General features: G+C 38.5%; 2 protein-coding genes across 4 annotated transcripts; one reads left to right on the top strand and one right to left on the bottom strand.

The window, feature by feature from the left end:
- Positions 1 to 2,256: 2,256 nt before the first annotated feature.
- LOC145581377 (uncharacterized) lies at positions 2,257 to 3,714 on the top strand. The gene is made up of 2 exons (XM_081638393.1): positions 2,257 to 3,016; positions 3,236 to 3,714. Exons 1-2 carry the CDS (start codon positions 2,257 to 2,259, stop codon positions 3,712 to 3,714), a joined length of 1,239 nt encoding a protein of 412 aa, XP_081494519.1.
- Positions 3,715 to 13,074: 9,360 nt separating this feature from the next.
- Positions 13,075 to 21,921, bottom strand: LOC145583308 (protein kinase and PP2C-like domain-containing protein). Of its 3 annotated transcripts, XM_081640537.1 has the most exons (13): positions 21,643 to 21,920; positions 21,423 to 21,540; positions 20,847 to 21,013; positions 19,446 to 19,513; positions 19,074 to 19,297; positions 18,758 to 18,809; positions 17,790 to 17,886; positions 17,343 to 17,468; positions 16,501 to 16,573; positions 16,210 to 16,429; positions 16,030 to 16,134; positions 14,898 to 14,993; positions 13,075 to 13,708 (listed from the first exon to the last, which is right to left on the bottom strand). In XM_081640537.1, the coding sequence occupies exons 1-13, from the start codon at positions 21,755 to 21,757 to the stop codon at positions 13,514 to 13,516; spliced, it is 1,656 nt and encodes a 551-aa protein (XP_081496663.1). In that variant the 5' UTR covers positions 21,758 to 21,920; the 3' UTR covers positions 13,075 to 13,513. The 3 variants fall into 3 exon arrangements, with proteins under 3 accessions (XP_081496663.1, XP_081496661.1, XP_081496662.1); XM_081640535.1 differs by having other exon boundaries at positions 17,343 to 17,886; positions 21,643 to 21,921; XM_081640536.1 differs by having other exon boundaries at positions 17,343 to 17,886; positions 20,847 to 20,996; positions 21,643 to 21,921.
- Positions 21,922 to 22,143: the final 222 nt, after the last annotated feature.

Here is a 22,143-nt window from a genome sequence, read left to right as displayed (position 1 = left end):
AAAAGAGTGCTGGTAGATGGAGGTAGTTCAGCAAATGTGTTGTTTATGCAAGCTTTTAATGAGATGAATATAGGAAGGCAGTACCTGAAACCGGTATCATATCCCGTAATCGGGTTCAATGGGTCGACTGTAAGGCCAGAAGGGAGCATTGTGTTACCGGTTAAGCTGGGTGATGGGCCACAAGCAAGAGATGTGATGGCAGAGTTTCTGGTGGTGGATGTTAAGTCAGCCTACAATGCAATTATCGTCAAACCGATAATACATGATATGCAGGCCGTTGTATCAACTTACCATCTGGCAATAGCTTATGTGTCAAATTTAGGAGCTGTGGAGAAGGTGTATGGAGGTCAGGTGATGTCAAAAGCTTGTTATGTGACAGCTTTGAAGAATCCAGTTGGCAGTGCTCCAATACCGTGCAATCCGATAAGGGAAGGTGAGCCAACAGTTCAAGATTTAACCATGAAAAACTTTGATGCAAGGCCTGAGGAAACACCAAGGCCGTTACCGGGGGGAGAAACTGTCCAGGTTGAGTTGCAACCAGGTGATCCGAGTAGAACAGTGAAGGTTGGGGCTGATATGGATGTGGATACAAGGTGTCATCTGATAAGCCTGTTGCGTGGGAATGCAGATGTATTTGCGTTTTCGGCAAGTGAGATGCCGGGGATACATCTAGAGGTGATGGAGCATAAGTTGAATGTTGATAGAAAATTCAGACCGATAAGGCAAAAGAAGCGCAATTTCTCAACTGAAAAAATAGAAGCAGTTCAGGCTGAGGTAAATAAGCTCTTAGCGGCAGGGTTCATTGAGCCTTGCACGTATCCGGAATGGTTGGCGAATGTAGTAATGGTGAGAAAGCCGACAGGGAAGTGGCGAATGTGTGTGGATTTTACAGATCTAAATAAGGCTTGCCCTAAAGATTGCTACCCATTACCCCGGATAGATAGACTGGTAGACTCAACCTCTGGTCATGCTATGCTCAGTTTCCTGGATGCGTTTTCGGGATATCATCAGGTCAGCATGCATAAAGCTGACAGGAATAAAACGGCTTTCATAACAGATATCGGTGTGTACTGTTATAAGGCAATGTTGTTTGGGTTGAAAAATGCAGGGGCAACGTATCAGAAGTTGGTGGACAAGATCTTTGAGAAGCAGAAAGGCCGGAATGTTGAGGTGTATGTGGATGATACGATAGTAAAAAGTAAAGAAAAAGAGGACCATATAGCGGATCTGAGGGAAACATTTGAGACGTTAAGGAGATATCAGATGAAGTTGAATCCGGAGAAGTGTGTGTTTGGGGTCAGATCAGGGAAATTTTTGGGCTTTATGGTCAATGAACGGGGGATAGATGCAAATCCAGATAAGGTGAATGCGGTACTCCAAATGAAACAACCAAAAACCATTCGTGATATACAGAGATTGACTGGTAGGATGGCAGGATTGACCAGATTTATCAGCAAGTCAGCTAACAAGGCGCTTCCGTTTTTCATGGTACTAAGAAAGAACAAGGCATTCAAGTGGGGAAAGGAACAGAGTGATGCCCTGGAAGCAGTAAGGAATCATCTCAGATCTCTTCCCACGATTGTCAGGCCCGAGAAGGGAGAAGTGTTGCAGTTGTATATTTCAGCATCGTCAAAAACGGTAGCAGCCGTTTTGTTAGTGGAAAGGAAGAAGCAGCAGAAGCCGATATACTTTGTCAGTCATGTATTGAATGCGGCAGAACGCAGATATCCAGTGATAGAGAAGATGGCGTTAGCAGTAGTAGTGGCGGCTAGAAAGTTGAGGCCTTACTTTGATGCACATCCAATAGAGGTGTTAACCAATCACCCTTTGGAGAAATCATTGCACAAAATGGATACATCTGGTAGATTATTGGCATGGGCAGTTGAGTTGTCGGAGTATGAAATAAGCTACAGGCCTAGAACGTCAATTAAGGCTCAAGCATTGTCGGATTTCATTGTTGAAACCACATACACCGATGAAGAGGAAGAATTGGGAACATGGCAGGTATCAGTTGATGGTTCAGCTACAGCAAAGGGGGCAGGGGCTGGAATTGTGATAACGGCTCCAGACGGGAAAATGTTTGAATATGCCATGAAGTTTAAGTTCAAGGCAACAAATAATGAAGCCGAGTACGAAGCTGCAATAGCTGGAATGTAGTTGTCAATAGCAGCAGAAGCAAAACGGCTGGTTTTAACAACTGACTCCCAGCTGGTATCAAGTCAATATAGTGGAGAGTATGAAACTCGAGAGCCAGCAATGGTGAAGTATTTGGAGAAGATGAAACAGTTAGCAGCGCAGTTGCAATACTTTGAGATAAAACTGGTTCCAAGACTGAAAAATGCTCAAGCAGATGCGTTGGCAAGATTGGCAAGTTCAAGTTTTAATGACTTGGAAAGGACGGTTATGGTGGAGGTTTTAAAGCAGAGAAGCATAGACGAGATGTCGGCAGAGGTGCTATGCACAGATATCGGGAACCAGTGGTATGATAAAATATTGGCATACCTTCTTCATGGGGCAGTGCCGACAGATAAGGGAGAGATGAAAAAGTTAAGAAAGGACAGTGTATGGTATGTCCTGTATCAAGGTCAGTTATACCAAAGGGGGTTTTCACTGCCATTGCAAAGGTGTATAACGGAGTTTGAGTCAGCAAGGTTGTTAGAAGAATTGCATGAAGGTAGCTGTGGTAACCATCTCGGAGCAAGAGCCTTTTCCAGAGAAGCAATGAGAAGGGGGTACTACTGGCCGACGATGAATGCAGATGCAATGGCTTATGTTAAAAGATGCGAGAAGTGTCAAAAGTTTGCCCCAGTTATCAACTTGCCTCCTAATGATCTGACTCCGATATTAAATCCAATCCCTTTTGCCCAATGGGGAATGGATATAGTTGGCCCGTTCCCATCGGCCACGGGTGGAAGGAAATTTCTGATAGTGGGGATAGATTATTTCACAAAATGGATTGAAGTAGAACCAGTTGCAAAGATAACGGCGTCAGAAGTGAAGAAGTTTATATGGAAGAGTATCTTCACAAGATTTGGGCTGCCGATGGCGATGGTTTTTGATCATGGAACCCAATTTGATTGTAAACCAGTCAAAGATCTCTTAATGATGTACAAGGTGAAATTTGCTTATGCAGCAGTATGCCATCCACCGTCTAACGGCCAGGCAGAAGCAGCAAATAAGCAAATTATAACGGCAATTAAAAAGAAGATCGAAGATGCAAAGGGTTTGTGGGCAGATTTGATACCAGAGATATTGTGGGCAAACAGGACAACAATCAGAGAGGCCACGGGTGAATCACCTTACACTTTAGTGTTTGGAACAGAAGCAGTTATACCAGCAGTGGTTGGGTTGCCGACATTTAGGATTCAGCATTACCGTGAAGACCAAAATGATTTACTCCTACGACAACAGTTAGACTTTTTGCCAGAGCTCAGAGAAAAAGCAGCAGTTAAGTCAGCTGCATATAAGGAAAGAATGTCGAGGGCCTACAACAGAAGGGTATCTCATCGACCGTTAAGTGTGGGTGATTTAGTACTGCGAAGAACAGCGGCAACGGGTAAGGGAAGTAAAGATGGAAAACTAACAGCAAGCTGGGAAGGACCTTATCGGATTAGAGATGTCGTCATCCAGGGATCGTATTATCTAGAAACTTTGGATGGGGCACCCCTAAAGAATGTATGGAACTCGGCTGTGCTGAAGAAATACCATGTGTAAAGTGTACAAATTTTCATATGAAACTGATATCAACAAAGGGTATCAGTGATGAATGAAGAAGTATTCAGCCAATGTGTGTTGAGAATAGGCATCCTCCATTTAACAGAGCATCGTTAAATGGGACGGACAGCTCAAAACCGCTTCCGTGAAGTTAACAAGTATACAACCTGATCAGTTGTATACGTTAACTTGCGAGGTTGCTGGTTCAAAATATAATACCGGCAAAATCAATTCGAGTATACGCCGATATGAGGCGTAGCTCAGAAAGTGATCGCCGAGAGGGTACCTAACTGGCTGAAACAGCTAAGCAGTAGGTGACCAATGTTATAATCTGGACCAGCAACAAATGATTACTACCTAGTATACATAGTTCTAATACGAACTATGTACACTGGGGGGAGTAAAGAATGAGATAGATATCGTGCATTGATAATTTTTAAATGAGATAGATATCGCACATTGATAATTTTTACGTGATAGGTTGTTAAGGCCGTTATAGTATGATATTGTCATGGGTTTGATAATTGCTGGAAGTTGTCAAATATCAGACAACTCTCTGCCGGATGTCAAGTAAATTTTTATTTTTTGCAAACTGTTTTATATTTTATCCCTAAATAGTATGATAAGAGATGTTTAAATTTGTAAACAATTGATAAATGACAGAATGTAATGAAAATGAGTTAAGTTTACACAACAGTAAAGTTGACAATCGACAGGCATCACCACAAAAAAGGGGTATATGCCGATAAAACAACATTGTCAAAATAAATGTTGAAACATACAAAAGACAATGAAAGGAGAGTTATAGCTGATAAGGTCCAATAATACAAGACTCACAAGAAGATGTCGGTGATGACTGCCCGCCCCTTCAAGCTTGTGCATTCTCAGGCACTGGGGAGTTCAAAATGCTGGGATCTTTGGGGTCGTCATCAGCACTTGGCACCAGATTGTACAAGTCCTCTTCAGAGAATTGCTGTGCCTCGAAGCCGGAAGGGATCTTGTAAGTTTCCTCGTTGAAAGCTTTTTCAACTTTGGCCCAATCTTCATTCTTCCAACCGGCAGCATGGGCGACACATCTCTGAGCAGCAGTCCAGCCTCCATCGAAACGATCTTGGAGCTTGGAGCAGAACTCGTTGGAAGCTATATAACGGCCAACTGCTCTCTAACGAATACCAGGTTTGTCAGCTTCCATTTTTTGAACCTTTTCTTCAAGGCTCTTAATTTTAACTCTGGCATCGCGGAGATCTTTTTCAACTGAGGGAAGCCGCTCAATGGCTTTATCCTTCTCGGTGATCTGAGTCTTCAGACTCTGCACTTCTAACTCTAGACTGGCGACCTTCTCAGCCTTAACTTTTAGCTCTGACATCTCCTTGTCGTCTCTCTCTTTTATTTTCTTTAAATCATCTAAAGCCCTCTCAGCGTTGTCGATGATTTCCTACATGGCACTCTGGCTGGAGGAGGCTTGATGATGCTTCTCCTGATAGTAGCGGTACATCTCAACAAGCTCTGTACCAGACATGACGGCCTAAAAAAATTATTATATTTAAAGTTAGGAATAAAATAAACAGGATAAGTACATAGCAAAGATGTGTACAAAACATAAAAGTATGTAAAAGAAAAGTAAAGGTACCTTCATCATGTTGTACATATGAGTAGCAGCAAGGGGGCCGATTGGACCAGCAGGTCTGTCCATCGGCAGAGTAAGGTTGCTCAGAAGCCGATAACCGAGATTCCCACCTTGCATTGGGTTATCGGTGATCATGGATTCATTCCGGCCGACATCCATGTTAGGTTGCCAACGGTCTCCGGAATGGCCAGCAGGGACGGCGAAGCCCTTCAAAACTTCGTCTGGAAACCTTCCAGAGACTCGTTCAATCCATTGATTGGACCGATAGGTCAGGGCCGAAATGCTTGAATCTGAACCAACTATAGTGGGGCCGATTGTGGTGGTTGGCTGAAGCTGACGAGGGGACTCAGCAGTAGTGAGATCCTCGATCTCAATCCCCTGAATAACCTTCTTTACAATGGCCTCAGGGCTTTTAGTTTTGGTGGTGGGTGGAGTCTTCTCGGACTCCGATTGGTCCTTTTTCTTCCCACCACGCCCTTCAGGCTGTCTGGGGCTGGAGATCACGACACCTCCCCCTCGCCGATTGGCAAGAGATGTCGTCTTTCTCTTTTTTGCATTGTCATCAGCCATGATCTCGGCTCTTCTTTTGGCGCTGATAGCTGGAGCGCGGCCGCAAACGGTAGCAAGGGTGTCGTAGGGGCTTGAAGCCTTAGGGCAGCGCCTAAGAACTCTTTTCCCGTCAGATGATAGGCCAAGTTGCCTGTTATCCAACTTATCAATACCTGAGAGCAAAGAATAAAAAGTTCAATCAGTCAAGGGTAAGCAATTTTATATAAAAAAAAAAAGAGAAAGAGGTCGATAAAATAAGCAGTACCATAATGGTCAGTTCAACAGAGACCGACACGAGATAACGGTGCGTTGCCCAGAATGTAACTAACATTCGGCACCCACACCTTAGGAACTATGCGGACCTTGCCGTCACCTTCGTCAAATTCTGAGACGTCAAAATGATTGACGACTCCCTCTTCGTGTTTACCGAGATCTCTCTCGGGAATTGAGTCAAAACGAGGATGAGGCTGGAAAAAGGTTCTTCTCAAAGGAAAGTCCTCAGGAACCGACATGAAGAAGAACCTGACTTTCCAACCCTTGCAACTTGTTAGCTTAGGGTGGACGGTATATTTGTGGGGTTGGGTATACAAAGACCACCACCCATCTGACTGACCATCTCTCTTCAGAGTAATCAATCGTCTAAAAACGTTAAGGGTTAGGGGATAGTTTCGATACAGCATAACCCAGATGGTGGCAATAACGGCCCGAATGGTGGGAGGAGTCACCTGAACTAAACAGACGTTCCAGGCCTTCAGGATTTTTGCAACAAAGGGATGTAAAGGAAAGCGGAGGCCGAAGTCTAAATGCTTCATATAAACGGCCACGGAACCTGCCGGGCAATCTAATACTGAGGCTCCAGAAGGGGGAACTGACAGCTCATACCCGTCAGGTAAGTTGAAAAACTTCTTAGCACGACGGCAGTAATCTTTTTCAATTGCCGTTTTCCTAAAATCGTCATTTATTTTTGCCTTATCCACTTTCCCATCTCTAGCAAGAGTAATAGGTTGTCGGAATTCAGCTCCGTCTGTTTCAGAGTTATAGCCCTCGTCCAGGTTCTCTTCCTGGATAACCTCCGTCGTCATGTCAACAATGTCTTCCCTGCTCTCATTGTTGATACTACCTTCTTGAGTCTCGTCATCTCCTAAGACCGAATTGACGGCTGAATCATGAACGGGAGATGACGGACCTTCCTGGGGGTTTACAGGGATATCAGCTTCTTGTTCTTCTTCAGAAGAACTCACAACTTGACCTTGCCCAGGTCTTTTGCTGGACTCAGCTGCCTTAGCGACTTCGACTGCCTTAGCTGCTTTGGCGGCCTCAGCAGCCTCACGGGCAGCAGCTCGAGGCTGATAACTGGTACTCTTTACCCTTGACATAGTGTTTATACCTATATTACCAACGTTAGTGCCGTATTGATTAAAATAGCGTTTCCCAGCAAAGCTGCGTAAGTGATAACGAACACTAACAGGCTCAACGTCAAGTATTTCAGTATCGGCAGGGATATCAGGATTAGTGGGGTGATAAGCACGTTCGCGGTGAGCAATAGTCCTATGTAGCATAAAAGCGCGTTTTTCTTCCTCAGAAGATAACGTCTCAAAGGGATAATCAATGTTATCAGAAAGAGAGGATGAGTTACCCTGATTACTACCGATTTCTTTGCCTAAGGACTGCCTAATTAAACGACGCCTAGCAGTACTAAGGTTAGGAAAGTTCTCTTCAACACTATCTTCAGACATTTAATTAAAAATAGGAAAATAAAAACAACATGCAAAATCAGGGGTTAGGGTGCGACAATACCTTCGACGGAAATCGCTGATTTGGTGTCTTTAATTGATAAGAAACGACAAAGAAGAAAAGCACGCCTGAAGTACTGAAGTGCGCAGACCAAATACAAGGAAGAAAAGGAAGGCAAGAACTTTGGTCGAGAAAGTTAGTTCTGGGAGAAAACTTAGAAAAAATGAGAAGTAAAATGAAAAATGGCGGAATTTTGATCTAAAAGAAGAAACTGAAAAGGCAGTTGAAGTGAAAGGCGGTTCAGAGATCCAACGGTCCTGAACCGACAATCAATTTCAAAAAGCAGCGGTAGGATTTGCGACACGTGTACTAATTTTCCCGCTTAAAAAAAAACGGTTACGCTTCCATGACCTTGTCTGCTATCGGCACACAAGGTCACTTAGGGGGGAAAACGAAGATTTTCGCTCCCGTGAATTTTGTAATAAGTAGACCTTGTCTGCTATCGGCACACAAGGTCACTTAGGGGGGGAAACGGAGATTTTCGCTCCCGTCAATTTTGTAATAAGTAGACCTTGTCTGCTATCGGCACACAAGGTCACTTAGGGGGAAAACGGAGATTTTCGCTCCCGTGAATTTTGTAATAAGTAGACCTTGTCTGCTATCGGCACACAAGGTCACTTAGGGGGGAAAAACAGAGATTTTCGCTCCCGTGAATTTTGTAATAAGTAGACCTTGTCTGCTATCGGCACACAAGGTCACTTAGGGGGGAAAACGGAGATTTTCGCTCCCGTGAATTTTGTAATAAGTAGACCTTGTCTGCTATCGGCACACAAGGTCACTTAGGGGGGAAAACGGAGTTAATATATAATAGTAATGTGTCGATGAAGTATAACGGAGTATAAATTTGGGAGATAACACCAAAGATAATGCAAATGAATATACTATGGGATTATAACACTATACCAAAGTCGTCCTGAAAATTACAAAAAAATAAAATAAAAATAAATCTTCTCAGCAAAAGATGCAAGTCTCTGAGGTGCCCTCAAACTTCATCCACTGTGACATCTGAGTAGCAGCCAAATTGGCATAGTCTCTGAACTTCATCCGTTGCAGTGTTTGAATATAAGCCAAATGGGTATAACGAACTGCAGCAACAGCAGGGATAGCAATAAAGTTTCATTGATGCACAGTGCTTGACAGAGTGCAAGACACGTTGTCATATGAAAATTCCAAAATATGGTAAAATTCGAAGAATGAGAAGTGGAACCCAAAGTTTGTTTAGTTAGGATAAGTTTGTCGGCTACATTAACTGAGAACGATGATGTGTGATCATGCGTCCTCACTTGGGGGGCTAATTGTATGGGATGATATCTAGGCAGGACCGATATCTTGTAGAGGCACGTGACCAAACCCTGAGTAATTGTGAAAAGGCGCCGATATGTACCAGAAAGCAGACATATCGGCTTGTCGGAATTCGGCACGTGGCAGCAGAAGCTTGACACTTGGCGCAGGAGGCTTTGCATGGATGAGCCTGTCAAGTTGGATCATTATAAATAGTAGGTAAGACCTCATTAATGAGGACATGAATTACTCTCTTTCTCTCTCTCTCTACTTTCTCTCTCATACTTATCTTCTTCTCTTAAACACTTTCTGACTTTGTCATCGGAGTGGTTATCCCCGGACCACCCCGGGGTTAGCTAACTTCTTCTCATTGTGTAGGTTCTCAGCTTGCCGATAGGAGTATCAGGATCTCAGGTCCGAGTTCTTGGGGAATCAGATCCAGACAGAAACAAAAGGCATGGCAAAAGATATAGGAGGAGATAGAATCGAGGGGTTTAAGGGAGTTTGAATGTGATGAGTAGAGGCATGAGATAATGGAGGGTGGGAGGGGAGGAGAGAGATTGTGGTTTCAAGGGTGGGTGGCCGGTCGGCCGGAAAGGGAGGGGAAGGTGGCCGGATTTAATGGAGGAAGGGGAAAGATGATTTTTTTATTATTATTATTATTATTAAAAGTTTTTTTAGAAAAATTGATAAAATTGGACGAATCAAAATGCAACACGTGGCCACATGACCTGATGTTGTAGGTTGGTGACCGCTTTGGCCTAATAGAAAAAGACGGGATATAAAGCTTGGATTATTATACAATAATCAAAAGGTTGGATTATTAAAAATAAATCGGACAAAGGTTGGATTATTCAAATCAAATTTTCCTAATTAAAAATAAAATGTTCTAATAAATTCGTTTTTGACGTGATTAAATACTCCGTATAATGGTAAATTTATTAAATACAAGTATGTTATAATAAATTTAATTAAATTTATTACAACGTACTTGTATTTATAAAATTTATTAAGGCACTGCAAAAAATATAACGTAAATGCCTTCATTTGCATGTCAAGATATAACATAATTAACACGTAAAATGAGGCAAATGTGATTTTTTTTGGCCGATTTTGGTTCATTTTGGACTCTTTTAAACTCAAATGACTCCCAAAATCTTAGTTGACTAATGTTCGCAACATAAAAAAAACGACATGCAATTTGAGATATTTAATGACACGCAAAATGAGTAATTTATTTTATTTTTATTTTTCTTATTCTGAGCTCAATTTGAACCCTTAAAGACTAAAATGACCCCCCAAAAACTTAACGGGACATATTCGGTATGCAAATCAAATAATAAAAATTTATTATACTACGTATTAAAAAATAAAAGGTTCACTAGCTCTAATGAGAATGGTGGCCAAAAAGCTTGCTAAAGGCATACTTTGCACACAAGTCATTAATTTATAGTGTTTTGACTACTATGCAAATTACATGGTGCTGAATGCACCCAAGTCATAGTTTAGAATGTTGAAGCCAATTTTGCCTTTTAAAGATTATTACGGAGTAGATTGACATAAACACAACTCTGGACCGATTAAAGGATTGTACAACACATTGGATATAAAACTTTTACTCTAACAATAAGGAAATTTTCACTTTTGCTACCACTAAAACACATCTAAGTCACTTTTGCTACCCATCTAAATTTTATTTTTATTTTGCTACCACTAAAAATGACATTGTTTTAATTTCACTACCAGTAGACGGAATCTGTTAATTTTGCCGTTTGAGGGCCCCACAAAGTTAAGTTACCTTCCTTATCTTCCTCTCTCTCCTCGAATCTAATCCTCTTCCAACCTTCTCTCTCCATTGAATACTATCAACCCCCAACTTTAACTCCATTGAAGGCTGGGTTAATTTTTTTTTACCACGAATCTTTCTCTTTCCTCTGTCACCATCTCCAACTCTCTTTATCTCAACTTTTCTGCAATTTGAAGCTTAAACTTGTGTGCATGGAAGGTTTTTACTGGGATAACGAAGCAGGGGAAGACAATCAGCTGCGAGGAAGCGTCATCTCCATTATTGGAAGCTGTTGATTTGCCTGACAACGACGTATTGGAAGGTACGAAACTTTAACTATTTATAGTGGTCCAACAATGGTGGTAGTTTCGCAACCTGTTTCGAGGGAGAGCCCCTAATGAATGACATTATAGCTTGCAATTCACCCAAATTTGACATTAATTACATTCTTAAACAGATTATATATCAACCCACAACATCAATTTTAAAAATACAAATCCCAACTTAAAAGCCATAATTAAAGATAAGATAAACCCTAATTCAATCGCATAAAATAATTATTATGCTAAATTCCAAATGCTAACCTTAGAATCGTGTCGGAATCAAATTACTTTGTGAAATTCTACAACGAATTTCGTTTTCAATTGCAGGAATTCGATTTCAGTGGGTTAATCTTTGAGAAAGAATTGAAAGTTGGAGCAATTGGGTGTAAAACCATTATTTATATAATGGGAACTGATAAAAGAGTCGTTGAAGTGGGCCCCCAAACGGCAACAGTAACAGACGTTGGCTACAGGTAGTGAAATTAAAACAATGTCATTTTTAGTGGTAGCAAAATAAAAATATAATTTAGATGGGTAGCAAAAGTGACACCGATGTGTTTTGGTGGTAGCAAAAGTGAGAATTTCCTAATAATAATTATACTTCAAAAATATTGCTAAATTCAAATAAAGAAAGTAGGTGATGAGGTTGATTCATCATGTGATAAAATTTAGTAGGTGATGAGGCAAGATAATTTCATATTTTTTATTCTCCACGAGGGAAAGAAAAATATGAGAACTAATATTTACATACATAATAAAACTACAACTTTTTGGTGCAGCAGGCCACATTGTGTGGCAGAGGTTACCCAAGTTATTTTGTTAGAGGTTACCCGAGTTATTCAGTCAGGGGTTACTCGAGTTACTCGGTCAGGGGTTACTTGAGAGGTTCGGACAGGGGTTACTCGAGGGGTTCACTCGTCTAGGGTTAATCGAGGGGTTACTCGGTCAGGGGTTACTTGAGGAGTTACTCAGTCAGTAGTAACTTGAGTAATCCCTGACCGAGTAACTTGAGTAATACCGACAACTCGAGTAACCCCTGACCGAGTAACTCGAGTAACCCTTATCGCAGGATAGGGGAGGCCGCATACAAAAAATTGTGATAAACATATCAAATGTCTATACAAAGATGTGAATATATTCATGCTATATGTGAATATAAAAATTCCTACTTTTAGAAGTTACATGTTAAATTTCAAGTGTTTTAGATGCCATACAGAAAAAGATATGACATTATTTGTGATATACAGAATACAACATTAATACAATGATCATGTTGTTTTATAATAGAAATTATTTTTCCAAGCATATACTGAGTTCACAAAGTTTCATATCTGGTTGGCTATACCGTGTGGCCGAGATTACTTGGTCAGGGGTTACTCGGTCGGTCAGGGGTTACTTGGTCAAGGGTTAGTTATCGATCGATCAAGGGTCACTCAGTCAGTTTGGGGTTACTCGGTCAGGGGTTACTCGTGTTTTGGCGTGTGTCAGGCTGTCAGCCGTGCCAGTCACGCAAAAAAAAGCGTTGTATATATTAAATTAGTGGACAGATTTTAATCATTTTTAAATGAGGTGGTCAGTGATTCAAGTAGAAATGAGAAAAAAAAAATAACTTAATGTAGGAATTGATTATCAGTAGTTCATTGATTGAGTTGAATTATATTTTAAAACTTAACATTCAATTTAAGAATAAAAAGTTGTTGTAGATATTATTATTTTAAGAGGTTAAAAATGCATAATTTTGACATCTATGTAAGTAAATTCATTATTACTCATTATATCGTTTTATCTTAAAATTTTGTGAAATGAATATAAGTAATAAGATTTGTAAGCCGTGCATCGCACAGGTGCTATGCTAGTAATAATTATACTTCCTCCGTTACATATTACTCGCAACAAAGGGGTATATTTGTAAGACATAAAATATTCCTTTGTTGCAAGTAATATGTAACAAAGTAAGTACTTCAAAAATATTGCTAAATTCAAATAAAGAAAGTTTATTTTTAAAGGATACTTGGTGAAATAATTTTTTTATGTACAACCAATCGCATAGTACAAGTATACAACCAAAGCTTTCTCCATTTTATGGAGTACAATATGCGGACAAGTTTGCTTTTATAGAAAAGATAAATCAACTACCTATTATACCACTTTAGCAAAATGTAGTAAACTGAAGATATGGTTCTCTTTGCATTGTCTTCAGAACGCCTAGCTCCTAAACATCTCGTTTCTATAAAACAACATATTGAATATAAAATGTTTTCGCTTCATCATCACCTCATAGCCACAGTCCTCAGCCATCAGCAAATCTTCACTGTTCAAACAAGCCCGATGCATAAATGCAAAGAACAGGATGTCAAAGATGTTACCGAAAAGTATAATTTGCCAGGAAACACTGCATAGTCCATCAACAAGGGAGTAACTGATAAAATGAGCATTGTGCTAATAAATCCTCTCAGCAGTAGTGACTGGACGCAGAAACACCACGATCACCGTGATGTTGTCCTTGCTTCCGCGTTGTACAGCTTCTGTTGCTAATCTTTTGGAGCACATACTAGGTTCTTTAACTGTGTCCCTAATTATGCTCACAACTTCTTGATTGCTTATCACATCCCATAATCCGTCACTAGCCATGACCTAATGATTCAGCAAAAAAAAAAAAAAAAAAAAAAAAATAAAAGCGTAGGCCAAGTAAGTTATTCGTAGTATATATTCATCATCTGCACATCCGCCAAGAAATTTTTCCTCTTATTTTCTTATTGTATAATCACCTTAGCTAGTTTATATTTAACTTATCATACTGATAACTAAGGGGTAACTAGTTATACTACAAAGTATTGGGCAGCGACTTCATATGATCCATATATTATGTTTAAAGACCTTTTTTTGAGGGGGTGATTAGTTATATTGTTGAGATGCTTCTTGCTAGTGTTCCTTTCAATGCCTGAGATCAATTGCATCAAAGACCAGCTGATGCAGACGTGGTGTGGTGTGACAAAGATAACATTAGTTATGACCACGAAGCATTATACGTCTGACAAGGCAATTCCAGAAGATAGTACCAACTTCAAATGAACAGTTGAACACTTCAAACTGTATCCATTTTGATGGTCTAGACATTTCATTTTCGACATATATAACATATTAATATTTGACCGACAGAACAGAGTCAAAGAGATTATGAGAAATGAGACAGAATGCTCATGTTATAGCCCATTTGTAAATTTTGTATTCATATTTTATTGTATGAGCAAGCCAAACAAGTTATACACTGTAAATTTTTTGTAATTGTTCTTTTATAATATCCACAAATCCACAATGAACAATTACAAATTAGTAAAGGCATGAAAGCCTAGGATTACTAATAAGACATTGAGCAATATGCATTCTATAGCTTGCAAAGAGACATGAGAGACACCACTGCTTATTTACTGTTTTAACCCATTGCGAGGTTGAATAACACTCATCACTTCATCAGTCATCAACTTTGAAAGAAATCTTTATAACAACTATAAACACTTGACATTAAACAAATCGATTTCAATTTCATGAATTTCGATCAATTTTTCAGACAAGTGTGTAAGAACAAAGATGGATAAAGTAAAAAAAGAGAGAAAAGGTTCAAAACTTTATCTCAAGATATCTTAAATCCAGAAAAGCCTCTACATAAAATAGAAAAATCTCTATTCAAAATAAGAATTTGCATAGCTTCAGAGATTATAGCTAGTGATAAAACACCAAAATACATCTAAATACTGAAAACAGACAGAAATAATAATGAGCAAGAATTGTGGAAGTCAAAGCTTGTACAGAGAATGGACCTCACCAGGTATTCATCTTCTAAAGATAAACCTGTCTCTGTAATCTCAGGTTCTGCAGTCACGGCAGGTTTAAGATCATCATCACCAATGGAGCGTGTAACCTTCACAAAACAGGGGAAAATTAGCTATTCTCAACTTCTATGTGTACCCTATTCCTATCAAGATTATCTCATTCCAAAAGAAAAAACTATACATAGAGTAAACAAGCACAGCAGAAACACGAACAGCAAAACAGAAACTGAGTTATTCTATATCACCTAGGTAATGAAGGTCATCATATTTCATGGTCACTGTATGTTTCTCTTTACTTTTTTCCTGTGAGTAGCCAGCTAGCTATTATAAGCAGGTTGTTATAGACTACCAAATCTGACTTGTATAGTTCACTGATTAAGAGGAAATTTCAAGGGAAAGCTTGGAAATTTGATTGCAGAAATTAATGATTTCTTACAAAAGGTAGTAGGTTTAGCGTACAAATCTCATATTTTAGTGACTTGAGGTCGCAACTCTCCTAATAGTGACTTAAGGTCACAACTCTCCTAAGGAATCACTACAAAATTTTGCCTGCCTTCTCCTTTTTCCCTCTCTATCTATTTATACTAAAGCTAAGGACTATAAACCTAATAATACTAGACTACCAATATTACCCTTAGATTAATCTATTACACAGGTCCAATAAGTTATGTGAATAAACAATGACAGCTCACCCTGTATAGGAGCCCGGACATATATACATAAGAATATGGCTTACACCAACTACATATGTAACACTAGTATTCCACAGATAAGTTCTCTATAAGGAGCAAATTAACCTAGCTATTAAGAAGAGAAGATCCCAAAATAATACTCACCACAGAGGGCGCCTTTTTAAGAGGGGGGGGGGGGTGTCATCGTTAGCTGCAATAGTTACAAGTGGGTAATGATCATTGTCACTTATACTCAGCAGGCAGGGATCCGTTAAGATAGAAAGAGAGTGATTGGTGGAAGGGAGAAGTTGAAGCATGTCAGCATCTGATACTACAAAAATACAAATGCAAGCCTAATCCAAGTCCTAGTAACTAACAGATGTAAAAATATATAACATATAATCCAAGTCCAATAAAATTCCATGTAATCAAAATATATAATATGTCATACAACCTGAAGAGCTGCTGCACCGACCCTCCATGTATCCAGTTGCCATTTCACAACTCCCCCTGCCTTAATTATGCGATCTCTCTCCTCCAGACAGCTAGCAACATGATCCTGTCATATTAACTCCAATTATAAGCAGTTACTTTTCTCGAGTTAATTTCTAATCCACAGATAAATTCTACTCACCCTGCTTAGAGCAACAGCATGGCCAGCCCTACACAAAATAGCTCTACAGTCCCCGGCATTTGCAATGTAAAGCTTATTTTTGACAAGAAAAGCAGCTATTGCTGTACAGCCAGGATGATAATCTTTCTTTATTAAACCCTTTGATTTACGATGGGAATCCAGTGCACTTCTAAATTCAATATCAGTTTCAACAAATGCTCTTACAAGAGACTCAGCAGGGCTGCAATTTAAAATTCATAATTTCAGAACCTTGAGCAAATAGAAAGAATAAATAACAAGAGACAAAATGACCTGCCGCCACTGAAATGGGAACTCTGAAGTAATTTTGGTAAAGCTTGAGCAGAAAATTCAGCAGCAGCAGCACCTGTACAAGCTTTCAAGTCATGCACGCAGCATAGAAGACAGCACAATTCATAGTAGCATGTAGTATCACAACATACACTCAGAGGACTATATTAGCACTACAAATCCTACACATGACATTTGATTGTCTTAAGGTAAGACATAATAAATATCACACAAAATCCCTATCTACTAGTGGGAAAGCTTAAATACAAGACACGTAAATGAAAGCCAAATGTCATCACATATCCTACATATCTCATAAAAAGTCACCTTAATGTCAGCGCAAACCTGCATATTGCAAGGCTAGCTCCTATTATTATGATATTACTCCTAGCTTCAAATTGTCGCCTTTGAGGCTTTGACTAGCCCCTCAGACCTTTTCAACACAAAATCATTTAGCATTCTATGTAAGTTGACACTGGAACTTTAAACAACAAGGAGAGACTGGGACTAGTAAAAGTGGACACATACTTATATCACATCAGAGTGAGATCTCTCTGTGAAACTTTCATATAAGAAGGCAGCAGAGTAACTGTAAAGCACTGTACAAGTTCCTAGCCACTGGTCAACAGCTTCTATATTAGTTAAGTAAAAAAATCCCGAACATTAAAAGATTCGAAAAGTGAAACTTTCTGCTCCTACTTTGCATAAATATAATATGCGAAGTACTTGAAAAGAAGATTCAAATTTGTGATCTCCAATTTTGAAAAAGGAGACTGGCAAACCTTCATTTCCATCAGAGATCATAAGTGGACAAGTAGTGCAGTGTTAATTCACAATTTGCTCACCTCGATGACCATCAAAGACACCAAAAAAGTAGATATTCTTCTGATCACAAAGCCATGGATTTAGGAAATGAGTATCTTCCATTGTCTCCCTTTGTCCACATGCAGCAAAGGAGCCGTAAGACAGCACTGGATTGTAAGAGCATATATCATTTGGATAATCAACTAAAGCTGGAGTTCTAGAAGTCACACTAAGATAAATCTTTTTGGAGATTTCTGCACCCTGATTAGACCAGTTAATACTCTCTCCATAAAGTTGAGAGTTGGAGGTCTGCCCCATGAATTGTTGAGAAGCTGTACGTTCAACAGATGTATTTTTCTTTTCCACAATGTTTTTCACCTCATCACAAATTGATTTAAGCTCAGAAACCACATCTGTGAAAGAGGGCCTAGTGTTGGGATCAGCATCCCAACATCGCTGAATCAATGACAATAAACTCAAAGGTGCACCTGATTCAAAATCAGCCAAAACAGGACGTAGCCCATCAGACACCACTGCTGCGATGAGTTTCTGCTCTTTATAGTTCATTTCTAACACGGTATGGGCCTACAAGAATCACATGCATTATGCACCAATCAGGAACCTGTTTGTCACCATTTCATAAAGAATCAATCATATTAATAGTAGATGCATGCCAGAGGCTAAAGAGTGATCAATATAAGTAGGCAACAAAACTTTTAAGAATTTCACCACAAGCTTGACTTTAATCTCCAAAAAGACAAAGAAAGCAACAAATAATTAGATGGCACTAGATTGAAGTTTGCCCAAACCACTTCCATGCTCTGAAAAAATAAAGCTCATATGCCCATTAATAGATACTATGGATTAAACCTTGTGAAATTCTCATCTTCATAGAAGCACTCCTTAAGTTACAAAATAATAGCCAACTTTTTAAGGAATAGTACAAAAATATTGCATGTGCAATAAAGGGAACATAATCTCAAAGGAAGGATCAAGAATAGGAAACTAGAGTTACAAAATGAAGTAGGATACAAAAAATGTTATCTGGTGCAAAACGCACGATATTCATCCATATTTAGTCATGAGCCCTCGATGTACAAGCGACACAATTGCCTTCCGGCAAGAGATGTTAAGCATATACAATAAGAATTAAGAAGCTGCGGCAACTATGACCGGATCAATAGACATGCTAGCACGATAGACACTATTATTCAGGGAAAAAAAGGCAAAATAATGCATTTGTAAAGTACTAACTGTTAAGTAAGATAAAAACTTAAAAGATGAATACATAAAGTCTGTATAAAACAGTCTCATTAGAATAATCAATATAACATAAGTACTATATAATATTCAAGTTTACATCTAGTATCCAAGTATTGAGCATAAAAATCTCTTATAAAAGTACAAAAAGAACGAGTCCATGTAACATACATAGGAGTAGGTCATCAAGGCTAACCTCAGCTTCAGCACGAACATCAGTGTACGGAACTACCCCCGTAAGAAGCTCACTGCAGATAATGAGGGTTTACATATGAGGGAGAGAAAAAATCATGAGGAATACAAAATTCAACCTATTCAAGTTTCAATATGACTATTGCTTTCAACGTCTAACAAAATAAAACTTATACTTACATAGCCCATCCATGCAACCAAGCAAGCAATTGAGTAACACATTAAATCAAACTGTTTCTAATTTAAGATTAGAAGAGAAATTGAAGCAAGCCAATATGACTATATGAGCACCAATATGCAACTAAATACCAAATTCTCACTTGACTGATACTGCAAAACTGTAGACATCTGATTTTTCAGTGTGTATCTCCTTCTTCAGGATTTCAGGAGCCATATAAATAAGAGTCCCAACCATATTTTTCTTGTGAAATCCTCCAGTCGGCTTTCCAGATGATTTCCAGTTCAGTAAAGAAGATTTTTTAAGATCTTTGCCATACTCTGCCAAGCCAAAATCTGCTAGGTGTGGAGAAAGATTTTCTCCTAGCTTCATTTACAAAACAAATTCATAGCAGCGGAAATAAAATTAGTCAGATGATTAGTATGTTGTAGAAATAAATAACTCGGTTCACGACTTCACGTAAATATAAAATGATACCAATCAGTGGAACAGTTTTGAAATAGTTGATGATTACAAGAATATTGTCAGGTTTGACATCCCTATGTACAATCCCAAGGTTGTGTAGATACTGGAAAGCCTCCGCTGTACAGGAAAACATGAGCATTATAAACATATTATTCATCAGATTAATGTGTGCTCTCTCATAAAAATTCAAATAAAAATTCAAAACTATAGCAAATCAATGTATTACAAAATTGACTATGACTAATAGAATAACATGACCAGAAAAAGAATAACTAGACTTACTCCCAAGTCCCAACATAGATCATACAGAAAAATTAAAAAAGAGAGAAAAAAAAAAAAGGTATATATACAACCCTTTCTTATGGTGAAAAAATCCCATTAAATTGTCGTGCATGATGAGATGAACCCCCCAACTCTCTGAAAAGTACAAACCCTGGCTACCATTTCTTTGCATTTACCTTGTATTAGTCGTATATATACAGCCCTTTTATTCCAGCAATGCAAATAAGAGGAATTCAGGTTTTCATCAGCTTAATTAAGATCAGGTCTGTCAAGAAGACATTGATAACTCCAATTTTGAATTCAACATACCTGCTATTCTAGATCAATTTATCTCTACAACTTCAATCCTGTGAGGAGGGCCTTGAAAATTTATCACAAGTGCAACAGGGATTCACAAATAGCCAACCTAAATATGCTAAACCTAAATATGCTACCTGTATGATTTTAATTTAAGCTATAAAAAACATTGTAAACTTATGACTACTACCATCCGAAGGAAAAGGTTAACAACTTAACCTGAATGAAAAATGAAAGAAAACAAAATTTCCAATCCTAAGAATGGCAGTAGTAATACAGGCAGAGGTTTGAATCTTTCTAACCACGAGAAGTTCATGCATTTCTATCCTCAAGGAGAAAACTAATCATTCTAAATTTCTGATGCCCTGATATTGATATTGCCTAAAACAGTTTTGGGTAATGATCGCAACATTTCCTTCATGACAATGATCTGAAGCTTACAATTTAACAAGACAAACTACAACCTTGAGTTCTCGCATAATTTCTAACTTCAGAGCTGCACTGCCATTTACACATTCTATTTTGGATAACTATTGGATTGAGGCACAACAAATTTCTAGATAAAACATCACCATTTGAATCATTCGTTCTCACACCAAGCATATCAATAATCATAAATTACAAATACGCATTAAATTTAGGATAACAGATAATCAGTCGGTTAATCCACATTTCAAGCTATGGATAATTTATTCACTTGGGGGAAAAAATCACATGTTAAGTTCTACTGCACGAGTTTAAAGCAACTAGTACTGTATGTCAAACATATACTACCTCATTAATTATTATGGGATGGAATAGACTAGGATAAGATGACAGTACAGATATTATTGTTATTTGTCAGATTACATTGGAACCCAAGAAGAAGTACCTAGCTCAAGAGTGATAGCAAGAGCCTGATCAACACTTGGGACCCACTCCTCTACATGTAGCTTATGAGCAAGACTACCCAACTCATAGAATTCAAAAAAGAACATGTAATTGGGTGGCTTCGCGTGAGCTGCAATCAACCTCCCGAGTCCTGGATGATCCAGTTTGCTTCATGAAGATAATACATGCAACAGCAATATAAAAAATTACTAGAACCGAAAATACCAGCTTTTTATAAAGATATAGTGGTCAAATTTGTGCTTTGGAAAATATATCAAGTCAATATGTTACAACAAATGAATACAACAGAATTACTTCGAACAAGCATGTATTTGTCATTAAAAAAAATAAAAAAATAAAAAAAACTTTTTGTATAAGTGACTTTGCAAATTACAACCTTTTCAAAACTAAATTGTAATTTTTGTGATGGATGATTCTAGCTTTCAAATTAAATCACGATTGATAGTTATATCACTTTACTCATTAATATGATGACATCAAGAACACTATTAACAAAGCCAGTAAAAAAATCAATCAAATAAAAAGATAAAATAAAATAAAATCATTAGAGACTAACCATAACAACTGCAATTGTTTATGAAATCTATCAATATCATCAGAAGTTGACAAAATGGGCTTCTTAATTGCAACTTTCTGACCATCCAAACTTCCTTCATATACAACACTCTCACTCCCTGCAATTCAGAAAAAATACCCAGAATCAGAATTCCACAAAAACACCCAGAAATTGAAGAAAAAAGAAAAACAGCAACAAAATTAATGGAAATTACACATACCTCGAGCAATTGGGGAGGAGAGAGAAAATGAAAAAGGTGGGAGATGAAGAGGGATGGAATTACTGTGACAACACCCTCGAATGCAAGTGTTTGGGTCGATGATTTCTAACCCCATTTTTCTGGGGTTGTTTGCTGTTCTTCTCTTTGGCGCTCTCTTTGTTTCTTCTCTCTGTTTTCTGTTGATGAATTGGTGTGTCCAAATGCAGATTTTTGGGGTGGAAGGATCTAACACGATAGACGATATTGATTGTGCATTTGAGGATGTGAAATCTAGTATAGACCCGGTTCACAACTTGCGATTAATATAGATTCGGATTTGTTTTTGTAAACAATTGTGTTTCGACGAGGTTAAAATAATGTTTCTACTTGTTTTTATAAACGGTAACTAGACTATTTTATGGTATTAGTATGTGTTCATGTTAATGCACAGGTTATAATTAATGATAAAATTAAACAAAAAAAATTGTTTGTATGTACAATAGTTGAACAAAAATGCAAAAA

Source organism: Chenopodium album, chromosome 15 (assembly GCF_948465745.1).
Source record: "Chenopodium album chromosome 15, dcCheAlbu1.1, whole genome shotgun sequence".
Lineage (NCBI taxonomy): Eukaryota > Viridiplantae > Streptophyta > Magnoliopsida > Caryophyllales > Amaranthaceae > Chenopodium > Chenopodium album.
The sequence above is the reverse complement of the archived record's forward strand: the minus strand, read 5'-3'. Positions and strand labels throughout refer to the sequence as shown.